At 31.8% G+C, this 18,934-nt stretch overlaps 2 protein-coding genes across 12 annotated transcripts in view; both read right to left on the bottom strand.

The window, feature by feature from the left end:
- myo18b (myosin XVIIIB) overlaps positions 1-18,934 on the bottom strand; it is an 880,426-nt gene that overhangs the window by 246,804 nt on the left and 614,688 nt on the right. The gene's annotated exons all lie outside the window — the stretch shown is intronic.
- On the bottom strand, positions 190-8,611 carry il1b (interleukin 1, beta). Of its 11 annotated transcripts, none has more exons than XM_087269146.1 (9): positions 8,381-8,611; positions 8,270-8,301; positions 7,254-7,514; positions 7,110-7,155; positions 6,961-7,030; positions 5,259-5,436; positions 3,681-3,842; positions 3,347-3,489; positions 190-1,255 (listed from the first exon to the last, which is right to left on the bottom strand). In XM_087269146.1, exons 3-9 carry the CDS (start codon positions 7,282-7,284, stop codon positions 1,028-1,030), a joined length of 858 nt encoding a protein of 285 aa, XP_087125272.1. In that variant the 5' UTR covers positions 7,285-7,514; positions 8,270-8,301; positions 8,381-8,611; the 3' UTR covers positions 190-1,027.

Here is an 18,934-nt window from a genome sequence, read left to right as displayed (position 1 = left end):
TACTGTCATCATGACAAAGAGAAAATAAATCAGTTATTAGAGATGAGTTATTAACACTGTTATGATTAGAAATATGTTTAAGAAATCTGCTCTCCGTTAACTGGGGGGCTAATAATTCTGACTTTACCTGTATATATATATACAGATTTTGAATGCATTAAGAGGGTTAATCCACAACACAACCCCATGTAATATATATATAGTTAAATATTTATTAAATAACAAAGAAATCACTGCAGAAAACAATACAACTGATTTAAAACATGATTGAAATAAATATTAAATATAAGTACAAAACAGAGAAGCATACCTGACGTATTCAATGTGAATTTACCATTACCAAAAATAGTATAAAAATAAAAATAAATGCAGGATCTGACAGACCCTTACAGCTGAAAATATATTGAAATAAACATATTTCCCAAGCGCTGTTCAACAGTTGTCAGTATATTTTCACACAGGAGAAATGAATATTTCCTTCAGATCAAACAATTAAAATAATAAAAATTAAATATATTCATAAGTTAAAACCGCTGTGGTCAATAATAACCCCTTAATAAATAAACGTAATAAAATAATTAGTAAAATATTATGACAAAGACAAAAATAAACGAGTTATTAACTCTAATATTGCTCAAAATGCATCCAAGAATAAGCAGCACTTGGGGAATATTTGCAAATAATTCAGTCTTGAGCTGAACTCATCATCCTGTAAGCTGTACATGGTACATACTCTCTCTTTAAATCATAATTAATAACCATCTCTGAATAGCCGTGCTTCCATCTATTTATATGCACATCTTGGATTATTGCATTAAAAAAATGCTTAATTGTAACGCCAAGATGTGCATCAGTGTGTGTGCTGTGATGTAGTTTCTGATAGCTGCTGATCAGATATAAATGTGTGTGTGTGAGGGTGTTTGCGTCAGTAGTGTTGGTCTGCAGCTCTCCATTGCTGCAGATCTGAATTGTTGTTGTGCTGATTGTAGTTCTCGTCTTTGGATGGAAGCACAGCAGTTTTGAGACTCTAGATGCGCACTTTATCCTGCAGCTCGAAGTTAATGATGCGCTCGGTGTCTTTCCTGTCCATCTCCACCATCTGCGAATCTTCATATGCGGTGCTGATAAACCAACCGGGACATTTAACGGACTCGAAGGTGTTTATGGAGCTGCCGGTCTCCTTCCTGAAGAACAGCAGCTGGTCGTATCCGTTTGGATCTCCAGCTTTAATGGTCTCCAGAGACCCGCTGATCTCCTAAAGTCAGCAAAACACAGGCTTAATTAATGCATTCATTTGGAAATTAATGCATGTACAGCTGAAGTCTGAATTATTCTCCCTTCTGTTAATTATTTCTAATATTTCCCCCAAATGATGTTGAACAGATTTAGGAATTGTTCACAGTATTTCCTCTAATATTTGTTCTTCTGGAGAAAGTTTAATTTGTTTTATTTCGGCTTGAATAAAAGCAGTTTTTAATAGTTTTAAAGCTATTTTAAGCTCAATATTATTGGCCCCTTCAGCAATATTAGTGTTGGATTGTCTCCAGAACAAACCACTGTTATACAATGACTTGCCTAATTACCCTAACTTTACCCTAATTACCCTAGTGAAGCCTTTACATGTCACTTTAAGCTGAATACTAGTGTCTTGAAGAATATCTAGTCTAATATTATTTACTGCCATCATGGCATCATTATTAGAATTGAGTTATTACAACTATTATGATTAGAAAACTTTTAAAATCTTCTCTCTGTTAAACAGAATTTGGGGCAAAATATATGCAGGAGGGCAAATAATCCAACTGTGTGTGTGTGTGTGTGTGTGTGTGTGTGTATATATATATATATATAAATATAAATATAATTATACTAATTTAAAGTGCTTTATATAAAATAAAAACAAAAATAAATTTATTTTAAACGGTTTAAAATACATATTAATATTTATTTTTTTTTATTTATATTTTTGTACTTTTTATTTATTATCATGCATGTTATTACCATGCAATATTATTTTGTATGTTTGAACTTAATTTCTGTTGTACATCTTAAAAGCTACTAAAATCAATAAAAACAGTGTTAAAAAAAACATATGAATAAGAACCATTAATTTTAAAAAGTTTAGTTTCTAACTATTAAAGTGCATCTGTTTTTATTTAAAGTGCAGAAACTATTAGTTCATGATTCTTCCTTTTTTAGTGCGTGTAATGTATAATAATTGATTATTTATTATCCTGTACATTATTATTTTAAAGTCATTAAAAACAGGCTCAAATAATGAAATATGACAATTAAAAAAAGTCAAAAGTAACAAAGTTTGGCTGGAAACAAAACTTTTTTTTTTTTTTTACTATTTTTTTTTTTTTACTATTTTTTCTTTTTTCTTTGCCATGATGACAGCACATAATATTATACTAAATATTTTTCAAGATACTAGAGCAAATCCATGCAAATGTCAACCTTGCCATTAAAAAAAATGAGGCTTTCACTAAAATATGGAAATCGTTTTCTACTTTTTTTAATGTGAGCTTGTATTTTACATACTTGACAAATTCTCAAAAATGTCTCTGTCAATGTTTTCAGACAATTATATTTGATTTACCAAAGTCACACAAGTGTCAATTTCACATCCATAACGGAGAGACGTCACATCCACAACAACACTTTTTCCCTCATAAATGCACAAATGTCAAGTAAAATAAGTCAATTATTTTTGCTCTATAGAGAAACGTCTTTTATCCTTTTGATTAGCGTTGTTTATTTTGGGTTGTGCTGTTTAATTTATAGAATTTCTACAAAACATGTTGCATACTGCAAACTCTACTTTTTCACAATAATAACGCATACTTATTTTCCTCATTTAAACAATGAAACATGTTTACAGATTGATCTTTTTCTGCTCGTATAACTCTGTGGTCAGTTGTTCTGGGAAATATAAACAGATGTTTTAACAATGTTAACACCTACTGTCTATGTGAATTTATGTTTGGATTTTTTACTGCAAATGTCACATCAATGCTTCAAATTGCTCACTAGTATCCAGCTAAAAGTGACATTTAAAGGCTTAACTAGGTTTATTAGGCGAGAAATTGAACGACAGAGTTTTGTTCGGTAGATAATCAAGAAAAGTATTTTCCTAAGGGGGTGAATAATATTGACCACAACAGTTTTTACTTTTCTTTTTATTTAAGCTTCAGAAAATCTAAGACTTTCTCCAGATGAAAAGATAAAGAGGAAATAGTGTGAAAAATGTTCTTGCTCTGTTAAAAACAGCACTTTAATAGAATAATACTTATAATAATATTAATATTAATAATAATAATAATAATAATAATAATGGACAAACCTTGAGTACGAGATGTGGAGACGTGGAGCCTTCGGCGGGGCAACAGGCCAGGTACAGGTTACTTTTGGAGATTCCCAAACACACAGGCTGAGCAGAAGTAGCCGGAGCACTGGGCGACGCATACGTGGACATGCTGAAGCGCACTGGAGGAAGTGAAAACAGGGGAAATTCAGGAGAAAAGCTGAGATTTCTGAAGGAGAGTCATGTGTTGACCACACTCTACCACACGCCTCCAGTGTGATGTACATCATGAGTCTGCTTTTTTTTTTAATATTGAATTGAATTAAATTCAACAGTAAAATAAACCCACAGGTGTGTAAATGCTGATGCTTACCTTTCAAGTCGCTGCTTCCGGCTCTCAGTGTGACGGCCTGCAAATGTGGAGATCCGCCGCTGCGCACCAGAGACTTCTTATACTGATCGCAAATCGTGCATTGCAAGACGTTTTTGGTTTTAGTGTAAGACGGCACTGAATCCACCACGTTCACTTCACGCTCTGTGGAGGAAAACACACATTAGTGATCATACGTTCATTTCAAAATGCTTTATACTCTTATTTTTTCTCTCCACAAAAGTCATCATGACTGCATTTTAAATTATTCGAGTCTTTTCCTACATGTTTCTAGTCCAAATATCTGACAATTCTTATACCAATAAGCACTTTCTAGACAAGTGAATAAGATTGTCTTGTTTTGAGTCTAAAGGAAGTGAGTTTTTCCTTAAAACAAGCTAAATAATCAGCCAATGGGGGAAGTAAATAGTCTTGATTTCACTTTGAATTTAATTTTGTATTTTTTTTAAGATGCAGATTTGAATTATTTTTAACCTTAAAAATATATTAGACGTTTGATGAACGACAAACTCCACTGTATGTCACAGTTTTATGTCGACAGACCTTAATATTATTATAAACAATTCTCAAGTAACATCTTCTCACAGATATCAAACATATACCAAGTGAGGAGAAGGAAAATAAACCTTAAATATTTAGATTTAAACACTTTAAGGAAACAACAACCTCAAAATTTAAGCAATTACACTTCTTTAATAAATATTAAAAGGATGCGATCACTTCTTGTTGAATATATAACGCAATTTACAACACTGCCAGTCTGCCATGGATCATCTTTCTCAGCCTCACGCATGCTCAGCCACGCCCACCTATTTACATTTTCGCCGTATGCGCATTATTAAATATTATTTTACGATGCACAGTTAATTCTGCAGGAATGACATATACCATCTAGCCTTACTAAAACCATTCATATACTCATTAAATGATAACTCTCTCTTTCTTCCAGCAGGGGGCGCAAATAGCATACGCGGTATAATCCCATGTACGTAAAATAGCTTAAAGTACACATGAAAAACCCGCCATATTGACTGTGTTAGCTTACATTGCTAGGTTAGTAGTGAACAATTAATTTGTGCATGTCATTAAAAAATAGTGTGCCCTACTAGTGTGAAATCTGAAAAGGCACATCTTGTTTTTTTTCGATTAAATCCTCAGATTAGGTCAGTCTGAGGTATTGGGCGTGGCTAACATACTTAACCACGCCCCCTCCAGCTGTCAGTATTGATAACAAACAGAAAAGGTGAGCAGGAGGAGTCTGTTAGGTTGTAATAACTCTCTTTCCCTCATCTTTCTGAATGAAGCACGTAATTTACTACATCCAATCAGCTCGCAGTAGAAAAAAAAACAAGCCACGCCCACTGTTTACTCCTTTAATATTGCGTTTCTCTAGGAACTGCGTCACAATGCGAAAAAAGGTCGTAGCTTCTGGTTCATGCAGACTTTAAGGGCCTTATTTTATTCTAATCTGATTTTTTTTTTCAGCACACAGACACCCTGTGCTATTACTCTCAATAGCAATAATATTTCAGTGTATAGTGCAGTCCAGGTAGTAGGTACCTTGGATGACGTTCGCCATGAGCATGTCCAGCACCTCTTTTTCTCCAAACTCTGTGGATTGGGGTTTGATGTGCTTCATTCTGTTCAGGGCGATGATGACGTTCACCAACTGCTTCATTTTGTGCTGCGAAGTCCACATCTCCAGCCTGATGCCCTCATGCATGTCGCATCTGTAGCTCTGCAGGGAAATGACAGCGTTAGACATGTTTATATATATATATATATGCACATTTTAGAATATTGCATTGCATATAAACATTAGAGGATAATAATAATAGATGCACATAAACTCTGCTGTACACAGATGCAGTGAGGAAACTCTTCATCGGTGTGTGTGATGTGGTTTCGTTTTTGCCAGATGATTTAACAGATATTAATGTGTGTGTGAGGGTCTTTGTGTCATTAATGTTGGTTTCCAGCTCTCCATCAGTGCAGATGTGAAATGTCGTTGTGCTGATAGTAAAAGCCCTCAGTCCTCTGTCAGTCCATCTTCACAGTGCTTTAGTATTATTATTCTATTATTATTATTATTAATATTATTAGCTCCAGAACTGTCTTGAGCATCTGTCTGCGTTCACATTCACTGTGTTCACTGCGTTTCCTCTTCTGAGGCGCAAACACCACAGTGGCAAATCCCATTTAAACTTCTCTCAGCAATATCGGTCACAGTTTAGAAGGAACTGAGGAGTTTCTTCCCTTTCATTTTGAGTGGAAACGCTGCTATATTCATTAAAGTTTTATGCCATATTCCAGTTTTGCACATTGGTCTAATTCACATCTTTGGATGGAAACACATTCATTGACTAACTTTAACCAACCTGTTTGAGTTTAGATATAGAGATGAATGCATGAAAAAATAAACATTGATTTCCTCAGTATTTTTGTTCCAACATTCTTCTAAATATCTTCTTTTGTGTGCAACAGAAGAAAAAAACGCATAAAAGCTTACAACCACTTGAGTGTGAGTAAATAAGGAAATTTAAATTCCCTTTAAATAAACAATTTAATTTGATGTCTAGTTTTTTAGCTTAGCAGTGTTGGTCATTTGATTAAAAATACAGTGATTATTTTGATATATTTTTACTATTTAAATTAGCTGTTTGTATGGTTAATATACTGCAAAATATAATTTATTTCTGTGCTGAAAGGCTGAATTTTCAGCATCATAACTCCAGTCTTCACTATCACATGATCTTACAGGAATCAGTGTGACTTCCGGAGCACAAAATCAGTCACAAGGGTACATTTTTGGAAATTGATATTTATACATGATCCGAAAGATAAATAAACTTTACATTGATGTATGGTATTATAAGGACAATATTTAGCTGATATTCAACTAAATAAATATTGTAAATATTAAAAACAAAAAAATAAAATTAACTATTAAAAAAACCTAAAGTTGTGCAAGTTAAGTCATAAGCAATGCATATCGCTAATCACAAATTATGTTTTAATAAATTGAAAGTAGGAAATTGACAAAATGTGTTCATGAAACATGATTTTACCTAATATTCAAAAGATTTTTTTGGAATACAATGAAATTAAATTTATTTTTTAGATATTACTAAAATTTTACCAAAGCAAATTAGCATTGATTAAGTGCTCCACGCTCACAAACACACTCATAATTATTGCTTACATTAAAAAAAAAAAAACATTGTATAAACAGAAAGCATTTATAAAACGTAAAATAACTCACCATTGCAAGCGGATCTGAACAGTCCATCTCATCAGAATCTGAATAAACAGCACCGTCTGTCTCCCACAAACTGCAAAATATCAGCTTTTTAGACCAAATATGCAAATATTATGAATTATATATATATATAAAACGGCATTAATACTCACTTTTTTGGAGCTATGGTGACTTCATATTGCCCGCATGCCATCATTTCTATAAAAATGAAGCAGAAATGACTAAATAATAATAATGATGAATATAACTGATAATAATAATAATAGTAAAATGCATGTAATCTGCACTCCACATACCAGAGCTGGTTAAGTTCCTCTGCTTTCTCATGTGAAAGTGTGTGTTGAATGACTGGCTGTGAAAGCGTGCGCGTGTTTTATATGATCCTGTTGAAGCGGGAAATTCCTTGATGAGGAAGTAGACGTGGTTTACAACAGCGGATGTCTGACGGCTCAGGATATCGTCATGTCAAACAGGTTTTTTTATTATTATTGAGGCAAACCCCTTTAGGGTGTGCAAACACTTTCTTAAGTGAGCGCTCTGATTAATGGCAGTGCGACCTGTGAAACCATTAAAGCACAATATTTTTCAATATATGAGAAAACGAGGAGGCAGAATATCAACAACACGGTGTGCACTATGAGAGAAAACTAAAAATAAATAATTAAATAAAGCATTACTCATTTTTTAAAAAATATAATAATCAATTATTCAAATTTCCCCCAAATGCAAAGTTTTGAGCTCATGTGCACCTAATAGGACTGAATAATAATGTAAAAAATATAACAAAAACAACATGCAATAATAATAATAATATAATACTAATAATAATTTAATAAATATAAAAACATTTTTGAATAAAAGTAAATGTCATATATTTATTTAAAATTACATTATATGAATAACATATAGATCTGATCACATGTATATATTCAAAACATATTACATTACGCTTTTAACTGCATTATTTTGGGGAGGATAAAATGAACACTGTGATGAATTAGTGAATATTTAAGGTCATATTTTAAAAACTGATCTGAAAATAAAATAAATCATAATGTAAAACAACCACTTTGATTTCTTAAAAAAAACGATTGCAATGGTTGTTTATGTGGTCACCTGTGTGCCAAACAGCTTTTGCAATAATATGACGTAAATTAGGCTTTGGTTAACAGGAAACATGCACCAAACATCCTGGTTTGCAAAAGACATAAAACTACGTACATGTAGACAAATACAAGAATACAAGCCCATATAAAACTAAAAACACCACAGGTTTAATTGACCCTGAACAACGTTTTTTACCGTCTCTCACCGGTGTGTTACATATTTAAGGCCTGTAGATCTCTGCAGGGTTATTAAAACACAGATTATTGATCACTTCAGACCTCATGTGCAGCAAAATAACGTGTATTGTTATAGTGACCTGTCATTAGCGTGTTTGTGATGGCACAGACAATAATATACATTTTACACGACGTTTACACGATTGTTTAAGGCTATAAATACGTTTAAAGATGAATTTTTTTAGTTGTTAACTTACAGCGGCAAATAAATCGATCGGAAAACTTGTAACGCTACATTGCAAGAAACAACAACTTACCATGTCGTCAAATGGCGCGAACTCTGACTGCGTTCCTCCACGCGCGCAAGCGCTGTTCGCTTTGTTGACGAAATGGCGGGATATTGCAAAATTCTAAGATGGCATGTTTTATTGAAAGCTAAAAACATAGAAAACACAACTTTACTTTTTATTCTAACACAATTTAAACAACTATGCTCAGATGAAACTACAATGGAGAAACTTTGTTGCTTGTTTCCTATATGGTAAGGTTATTTTAGTTATTGTTTTTCCTTTTTTTAACCTTTCTGATATTTTGTTATGACGAAAAAAGACTCCTATAAATTATTATAACTTGCTTATTTTGTTCATTTATTGTTAAGATGTTTTATTTATTATATTATAGTAGAAAATGAGGTAAAATAAAAACAACATAAATACATTAAAAATAAAAGCGCAGGGAAAATGGATTTTATTCATAACTGATAAACCATTAAGGATCAAAACTCTTATAAATTGTTTATTATTTTGTTAAACACATAAGCGAACGTTATTTTGTTTTAATAGTGTATTTATTTACAGGAAAAACAAATTATGATGTACATAAAATAATCATTAAATAATTACATGAAAGATTCATCTTTTGTGTGAATTTCTTTCTCATTCACTTTTTGTCAACAATATGATGAAATTGCATTAATTTGTGTTTTAGAGACCATGTGGAGTCTGGTGTGCACAAAATGCTGGAAAATGTCAACTCTGTTGTAGAGTTGGATTGGATTCTGATTACTGTAAGTTAAACATTTGTTGAATTTCATTCCAGTTGTGGAAAAGTACAGTAAAACTGGAAATATACTCACAATTCTACAACGAGTATATATATATCGGGTTGGACCCCTTTTGCCTTCAGAACTGCTACTGGAAATATTGCTCAGAGATTTTGCTCCATATTGTCATGATAGCATCATACAGTTGCTGCAGATTTGTCGGCTGCACATCCATGATGCCAATCTCCCGTTCCACCACATCCCAAAGCTGCTCTATTGGATTGAGCTCTGGTGACTGTGGAGGCCATTTGAGTACAGTGAACTCTGGCGTTGATGCTCAATTGGTACAAATGAACCCAAAGTGTGCCAAGAAAATCTCCCCCACACCATTACACCACCACCACCAGCCTGAACCGCTGATACAAGGCAGGATGATCCATGCTTTCATGTTGTTGAGGCCAAATTGTGAGCCGAGCATCTGAATGTGTCAGCAGAAATGGAGACTCATCAGAGCAGCAACGTTTCTCCAATCTTCTATTGTCCAGTTTTGGTGAGTCTGTGTGAATTGTAGCCTCAGTTTCCTGTTCTTAGCTGACAGGAGCGGCACCCGGTGTGCTCTTCTGCTGCTGTAGCCCATCCGCCTCAAGGTTGGACGTGTTGTGTGTTCAGAGATGCTCTTCTGCAGAGCTCGGTTGTAACGAGTGCTTATTTGAGTTACTGTTGCCTTTCTATCAGCTGGAACCAGTCTGGCCATTCTCCTCTGACCTCATCAACAAGGCATTTGCGCCCACAGAACTGCCGCTCACTGGATATTTCCTCTTTATCCTCTCTAAACCCGAGAGATGGTTGTGCGTGAAAATCCCAGGTGATCAGCAGTTTCTGAAATACTCAGAGCAGCCCGTCTGGCAGCAACAACCATGCCACATTGAAAGTCTCTTAAATCCTCTTTCTTCCCCATTCTGATGCTTGGTGTGAACTGCAGCAGATCCTCTTGATCATGTCTACATGCCTAAATGCATTAAGCTGCTGCCATGTGATTGGCTAATTAAAAAATTTGCGTTAACGAGCAGTCGGACAGGTGTACCTAATAAAGTGGCCGGTGTCATTGTGTGTGTTCAGTAAGTCAACTAATGGAATTTTTGTTTGTTACTTTATTAATTCACATAAGACAAAAGTGGAAAAACTTCCACATTTCATTACTGATCTTTTTCCAGTGGTAGAATATCCACAATTGGGTTATGAGGAACATCAGTAGTTCAGCAGTCAGTGAATCCCCTTAAAACCAAATATTTCCAGCTGAATTTCGGAGCTCATGCAACTTCCTCAATCTATACTGTACAAACAGCACTTCAGCACTAATGTGGTCATAAAAGTGCCTGTTTTACTGACTGAGCTCATTTGATCTCAAGTTGAGCAAAAACATTAGGATTATGAAATATCTTTGCTACTTAATTTCACTGTTTAAATACATTGAAAAATTGTTTATTCCTGTCGATTAAAAGCAGATTTTTTTACCAGTTACTCCAGTCACTTGATCCTTCAGAAATCATTCTAATATGCTAAATTGCTGCTCAAGCTATGTTTATTATGATTATTATTACTACTATTATTGTTGTTAATAATAATAATAATAATATTTGTTACAGTTGAGTAAATTTGTATTAAGGATTATTTAATGATTTATCTGAAATAATAAGCTTTTATAACATTATACACTGCACTATTCAAAAACTGGGAGATGTTTTTTTTTTTTTAGTAAAGAAATAATGGATATTATTACTTTTATTAACAATTATATTAAACGCATTTATGATGACAAAAGATTTCTAACTTTCTGTTAATCAAAGAAAGCTGAAAAACTCTTTGGTGTTTTCAACAACAATAACAACAACAACAATAATAATAATACAACAATACAACAACAACAACAACAATAATAATACAACAATACAACAACAACAACAATAATAATAATAATAATAATAATAATAATATGAATATGAATACCACAACAATAACAATAATACAACAATAATAATAACACAATAATAATAATATATTATTATTATTGTTGTATTATTTTTATTATTCTTATTATTGTATTATTATATCAATTATCATTATTATATTATTATTATATATATTATATCAATAATAATAACAATAATACAACAACATCAACACAACAACATCAATAATAATAATAATAATAATACTACAATAATTTTGTTGTATTATTTTTATTATTGTATTATTATTATTATTATTAACAACAACAATACAACAATAATAACAACACAACAATTCTACTACTACTAATAATAATAATAATAATAATAATAACATTAATACAATAATATTGTTGTATTATTTTTATTATTATTATTGTATTATTTTTGTTGTTGTTATTATTAACAATAATACAACAATACTAACACAACAACAAAAACAATAATAATAACAATAACACAATAATAATAATAATGATAATAATAATAAAAATAATAACAATAACACAATAATAATAATAATAATAATAACAATAATAACAATAATACAACACAACAATAACAATAATAATAATAATAACAACAACAACAATAAACATTTCTTAATTATATAGTCAGCATATTAGAATGATTTCTGAAGGACCATGTTGAATATTTTAAAAATATTATTTATTGCAAAAACATCAAATATTTAATTTATAGTTTATCAAATTTATTTATCAAATATTTCTGCTGTACTTTGAATTAAATAAATGTTGGATTGGAGAGCAAAATAAAAATTCTAGTTTATGTGTACATGTACAAGTCGACATGCATGTGCATATATATACATATTTATATACAGTATATTTGTTATAATTGTTTTATTAATTATGATTATTGTCTGTTGGCTTGTTATAATCTGTTTATTATTTACAGGTAAAATGCTAATTAAGAGATGCAAAATTAACTAAATCAAAACAACTGAACTTGATTTACAAGCTTATAATTTAAAGTTCCACTAAAGAAAATATCTCCTAAATCTCCTATATCCTGATCTGGGATGAACCGTTTCATTAGGAAAGAATGTACCAGATACTGCAGGGATTTAAGCAGGAAGTGATGAAACCCAGAGCAGAACGAGCTTTCACAAGTTTAAACAGGACTCTCTATAGGTGTAGATCTGTGAGTCAACACTCACTAACACTGAGCAGAATTCAGCATTACAGCGCAGATATAAATTACACTCGACCATATATTCACTAGGAAAACGCATGATCTGAATGACAATATTATTTAGGTTTTTACTGTATTTTTGCTTCATTAACAACATTATTATGTAAAGGTAGAAAATACAGTATTGCATCATCATCATCATCATCATCATCATCATCAAGTTGAACAGCAGCTGATTATGGGAGTTTTTGCACAGCATCATCCAGCACATAATTATATCTCACTCTCAATGGGTGTGAAAGGTGCAAAGAGCGGAAAATAACACTCTTATGTAAAACTATAATGTTTGGCAACACTAACTTGATTAACAGAAGTACCAATTCTCACTATTAACCAGTGCTTTATAACCTGCCCATATTAAAATAATACCTGTTTATTAAAGCACATTATCTGTATGATCATATTCTACCTCCTTAATCTTATTTTAACTATTAATAAGCAGCAAATAATGAGTTTATTCAGACGAAAGTCATAGTTATTGTTTTATTAATAGTGAGAATTGAAGCTTAAAATGTAGTGTAACATTATAATGTTTACGTTAAGTAAGGGTCATCACTGCAGTGATTTGAACTGAACGACGCTAATAATGTTGTTTATATATTTTTGACACATATCGGTTATGTATATATGTATATATATATTTGACGAAACTGATTGCTCCAAATCATTTGAGTTTAAAAATCTAATCTATACGAGTACTGTGAACTTACTCCATTTAAGTTGAAGTAATGAGGTATTTAATTAACTCATACCTTCAACAATGAGTTCAAAACTCTTAGTAAATTTTGAGTTAACTACACTCATTCCATTAGAAAAAATTGACTGTTGGGTTTTACAGTGTATTTATATATAATTAATTAATAATTGTAAAGTTATTTAAAATATTCACTATATTTTTAATTAAGGGTTACTGTTGCAGTCTTTTAAATTGAGCAAATATTAAATGATGCTCACTGACATTTTATATAGAATTTATTCATTTAAATATACCTTTTATTCATCAACTATGCAATAACCATATCTTAGACTCGAAAATGCAGGATTGATCTATGTATGGACAAATATTAATATAATATGCAATACATTGAGTTCAAAATACAATGTAAACTCATTAAAAAAAAATAATAATAATTATTATATATATATATATATATGTATATATATGACGCAGCATTGGTAGACTGATTAATGAAGGCTCGTGTGACACTAAAGACTAGAATAAAATTCAGCTTTACATCACTGTTATAAATTACACTTTACACTATATTCACTCAAAAAATGGCTGTTTTGAATTGTAATATATTATCACCATTTTACAGTGTTTTTGCTGAATTTAATACAGTATTGTTGAGAAACTGTACACACAAACTCACTGCACCGCACTGCAACAGGAGGCTGATATGACCTTATTTGTACTTCCACTTCCAAATATGGTCATCCGTCATTCTCCTGCTGGTGATAGGAAGTTGGTTTAGTCACAAGGTGGAAAACCAGAAAGACGGAACTAAACAGCACAAAAGAGAAGACCATTCATGAATACTGTAATTATAGCAGAACACAACTGAAACATTATCGATGAGAAACTGCTGTTTGTGTTTTAGAAGCACATTCATCTGAGATGCAGCTATCATGGAGAATTATCTACAGTAAATTAATAAAATAAAAAGAAATCAAATGCACAAAGAAGCTCAATAAGTGCAAAAATTAAAGCTCAGATATAAAAAAATGAGTTTGCTTTTTCACTATTAATCATCAGTGATCATGTGAATGTTAAATATAAATATCAAATGTGTTGAATATAAAATAATATGGTGACATTTTATAATAAAGTACTTGAAATAATATTACCTGCACAGTATTACTTTTATATATTGTTCTGCCATATATTTTGCTTTTCTATTACTATATATATAGTCTATGTCCTATATACTATTACTATACATTCATTTTCTTTTCAGCTTAGTGCCTTTATTCATCTGGGGTCGCCACAGTGGAATGAACCGCCAACTATTCCAGCATGTGTTTGCATAAGATGAAGCCTTACACACTCATACACTACAGCCAATTTAGTTAATCAATTCCCCTACAGCGCATGTGTTCAGACCAACACAATCTCACAGCAACTCGTAACTTTTTGATTTAGTGGCTCATTCGTATGAATTTGTACGATCTAATTCGTACAGTTTAATACGATTTGCTCATTAACCAATGACGGTTGGGTTTAGGAGTGGGGTTAGGTGCCACGCCTCCTTTTTAAAATCGTACATTTTCGTACGACTGAACTCGTACAAATTCATATGAATTAGCCACTAAACTGACAAAACGTAAAATACTTATGTTTCCTCGTGAGATCAGGCTGGTTTGGACTGTGGAGGAAACCGGAGCACCCGGAGGAAACCCACGCCAACACAGGGAGAACATGCAAACTCCACACAGAAACACCAACTGGCCCAGATGAGTCTCAAACCAGTGACCTTCTTGCTGTGAGGCTACAGTGCTGACCACTGAGCCACCCTTTTACTATATACAGTATACTTCTATATTACTATAGACTATATTACTATACTTAATACTGTAATAATATTACTTGATCATAGTTGACACACATACACAGAATTAATTAACTGCTTAATTTGTAAAATATTATTAGTTAATTATATGTTTTTATTATTTATTTTAGTGTAAACTAAACATGGACTGGTATTCAGTCATTATTTTAATGAATTATCTTAATTATTTCAACATTTTTAATATTTTTTTTTAATTATGAGTGTATGTTTTTATTATTTTTTGTTTTTCTTTTACTTTAAAAGTCTAACAAAAAAAATTATTAAAATTAATAAGTAATGAAACACAGGTCAGATATATATACAGTTGAAGTCACAATTATTAGCCCCCCTGTTTATTTTTTTCCCCAATTTCTGTTTAATGGAGGGAAGATTGTTTCAGCACATTTCTAAGCATAATAGTTTTAGAAACCTATTTCTAATAACTGATTTATTTTATCTTTGTCATGATGACAGTAAATAATATTTTACTTGATATTTTTCAAGACACTTCTATACAGCTTAAAGCGACATTTAAAGGCTTCACTAGGTTAATAAGAGTAACTAGGCAGGTTAGGGTAATTGGGTAAGTTATTCTATAACGATGGTTTGTTCTGTAGAGTATCAGAAAAAAATAGCTTAAAGGGGCTGATAATATTGTCCCAAAAATGTTTTTTTTTAAATTAATAACTGTTTTTATTCTAGCCGAAATAAAACAAATAGGACTTTCTCAAGAAGAACAAATATTATCAGACATACTGTAAACATTTCCTTGCGCTGTTAAATATAATTTGGGAAATATAAAAAAAAAAATCAAAATGAGGCTAATAATTCTGACTTCAACTGTATACACACGCACACACATATATATATATATATATATATATATATATATATATATATATATATATATATATATATATATATATATATATATATATATATATATATATATCTGTCTGTCTGTCTGTCTATCTATCTATATATATATATATATATATATATATATATATATATATTTATATTTATTTATTTAATGTATTGATTGCTTGAATTTTCTATGGCAGTGGTTCTCAAACTGTGGTACGCGTACCACTAGTGGTACGCGGGCTTCCTCCTAGTGGTACGCGGAAGAATCGCTGAATAATGAAAGAAACAATTAACACTTTTAATCCTTTAATGCGTAATATAACATTGATGTGATCAGCATTGGCTGTTTTTTGAAGCGTACGATCACAACGCTGTGCTTAGAGTGTTTATTGTAGTGCATTGTGTCATAAGCTGCTGAAAATCAGTTTCCGAAGTTTAAGAATTGATTCTGAAGCGTGATTTGACTGACATGAAAAGTGGCCAATCACAGTCGACCTTGTCTAGTTGCATGAAACGTAAGGGCGGGACAAAGGCTTTCTGTGTTGCAGAGACAGAAAAAACAACTTAAAAACAAATGTTTTGTTGGAATAATGCTTTTCACTACAGAGATGTCTAGCAGAGTAATTAAACCGCGGACATATTTCCTGCGTTTTTGATGATCTTTATACACGTTTCGCTCTCCGACAGCCAGTCGACTCGCCTCTGACCTGTCACTCCTCTAAATACATTCTGAATGGCAGCGCGGGAATGGAGGTATTGCGCAATTACTCATTTTTGCAAATGCGGCGAGTGCTTTATTTTAACACGAGAGCGCATTCATGTACGCAAATCGCTAAAACAGATATGCGAGCTCTTACATAGGCTTTTTTCAAATGAACTGCAAGTGCTCTCATGATCGCCTGTGTGCTCAGATTGAATACAATCGCGATCTTTCCACTATTAAAGTAGACATTATTTATCTTTGCTCCTTAACTAAATTTAGTCAAAAGTATTCAAAGTTATCAAATATTTAGAAATAGATTGATACATGATCGATGACAATGCTAATGGTCTTCTTATTTGGCTGTGTTGTGAAGTGAAACTTACTTTTAGCAAAGGTGGAACATTTTTTATTTCTTTACGACAAAATAATTATGCTGGAAATGTTTCTGGATGAGGTATTTGTGTGATTTATACATTTAGCTGTATTCTGATCTGTCCTAAAGCATTACAGGTCAAAGCAATCCATTGTTAGCCTACTTATTGTTTATTTATCACATTTTACAATAAGGCTCTTAAAGCACTGCTTTGATAAATGTAGTGTCGTCATATTTCAAATACCTCAAGTAAAATGAAGTCATTTGTTTTATTTTTTACTGACAGTGTAGTTGTATTTTTTACGTTTCTATTTTAGATTAAGATCAAGTGTAAAATAAAATCTACATGTGATGTACAGCTATTTAAGAAACAAATTTGCCATATTGTAAAGAAAATAGTGTAAAATATGTAAATAAAAGGCTAAATTTAAATCTTTTTACCATATACTTTAATTTAACCTTTCAAAGCTTAAAAATATATATTTTTAAAAATGGGCAAAAAGTGTCTCTATGGCCTTAAAGATTATTTGGTAGTTTTACCAGTGCTATTGAAAAAGATTAATTGTCATGAAAGGAAAAATTGATTATACTTCCTTTGTTAGTGTAAATTATACATGTAGCTTTGGGATTTAAGCAATCAAACCATTAAATCAGGTTTACACTTAAAAAAAAGTGATTTCATAATGAAAATCAGATTTTTTTTTCAAAAGTAACCAACTAGTACTTTTTAAAAGAGTACTTTGTACTTTTACCTAATATTAGTATTATTTACTAAAATTTGTGTTATTTTAGCAGTGTAATAGTATTTTTACTTGAGTACAAAAAAGATTTCACAAGCACTTAGTGCAGGTTTATTATATTATTAATATATGATTCATAAATATTATTATTAATGGTTTTTATTAGTATCTATTCCTATGCAATGTTTTATGGGTTTCTGAGAATACATTTCAGGTCTTCAATACATAGCATGTCAGTCTTGAAAAAAAAAATAGGTGCTGGAATTGATTTTCATTAGGCTGTGCCTGTATGAACCCTGTCATGTACATTTAACATTTATTTCAAGATTTGTCTGAAAGTGTATGAATATGACATATAGCCTATATTTATAAGGTCCAAGCAGCATTTCCAGCTTTTGATGAATAGGCTACTATGAATACTTTAGATTTAAGTACAGCAGTTTTCTTTTTACTTTTTAAGAACAGCGCCATTTTTTAATGAACTTTTAAAAGCACATTTTAACTAAAACTTTTTTTTTTTTTATCTGCAAGCACAGTTAATGTTCAGACTATTTCAAATGTTTAAAGTGACTGACAATAATACATATTCTTACTAATAGGAAGTAATCTGCATCGTTTTAAAACTGTGCACACCTGTAGCTGCTTAATTAGGCTTACGACGCTATTTTTTAATACTGGTTAAAAAATAGCGTCGTAAGGTGGTACTTGGAGAGACGATTTTTTTCTAAGGTGGTACTTGGTGAAAAAAGTTTGAGAACCACTGTTCTATGGGATTAAAAAAAAAAGCACAAAATAATGTAATAAATGTTTTATGTTAGTAATAAATATATTAACCAACATAAATAATACAGCAGTGAGAAATGTGACCTAATGATCATTCGTTTTCTTTTCCGCTTAGTCCCTTTATCCATCAGGAATCGCCACTACGGAATGAACCGGCAACTATTCCAGCATATGTTTTACATAGCAGATGCCCTTCCAGCTACAATCTAGTACTGGGAAACACCCATACACACTCATTCACACACACACACACACTCATACACTATGGCCAGTTTAGTTGATCAGTTTCCCTATAGAGCATGTGTTTGGACTGGAAACCGGAGCACCAGGAGGAAACCCACACCAACACGGGGAGAACATGCAAACTCCACACAGAAACACCAAACGACTCAGCCATGACTCGAACCAGAGAC

The sequence above is a fragment of the Danio rerio genome, chromosome 10 (genome assembly GCF_052040795.2).
Source record: "Danio rerio strain M-AB ecotype USA chromosome 10, GRCz13ab, whole genome shotgun sequence".
Lineage (NCBI taxonomy): Eukaryota > Metazoa > Chordata > Actinopteri > Cypriniformes > Danionidae > Danio > Danio rerio.
Note: the sequence above shows the minus strand (reverse complement) of the source record. Positions and strands in the feature narration are given on the sequence as shown.

What these genes read in the sequence shown, in the direction of transcription:
- il1b (XM_087269143.1), bottom strand. An exon ending in GTCACCATAGCTCCAAAAAA is followed by an intron (nt 7,031 to 7,109) that starts GTGAGTATTAAT and finishes GATATTTTGCAG; the next exon opens with TTTGTGGGAGACAGACGGTG. An exon ending in CATGGCGAACGTCATCCAAG is followed by an intron (nt 3,843 to 5,258) that starts GTACCTACTACC and finishes TTTCCTCCACAG; the next exon opens with AGCGTGAAGTGAACGTGGTG.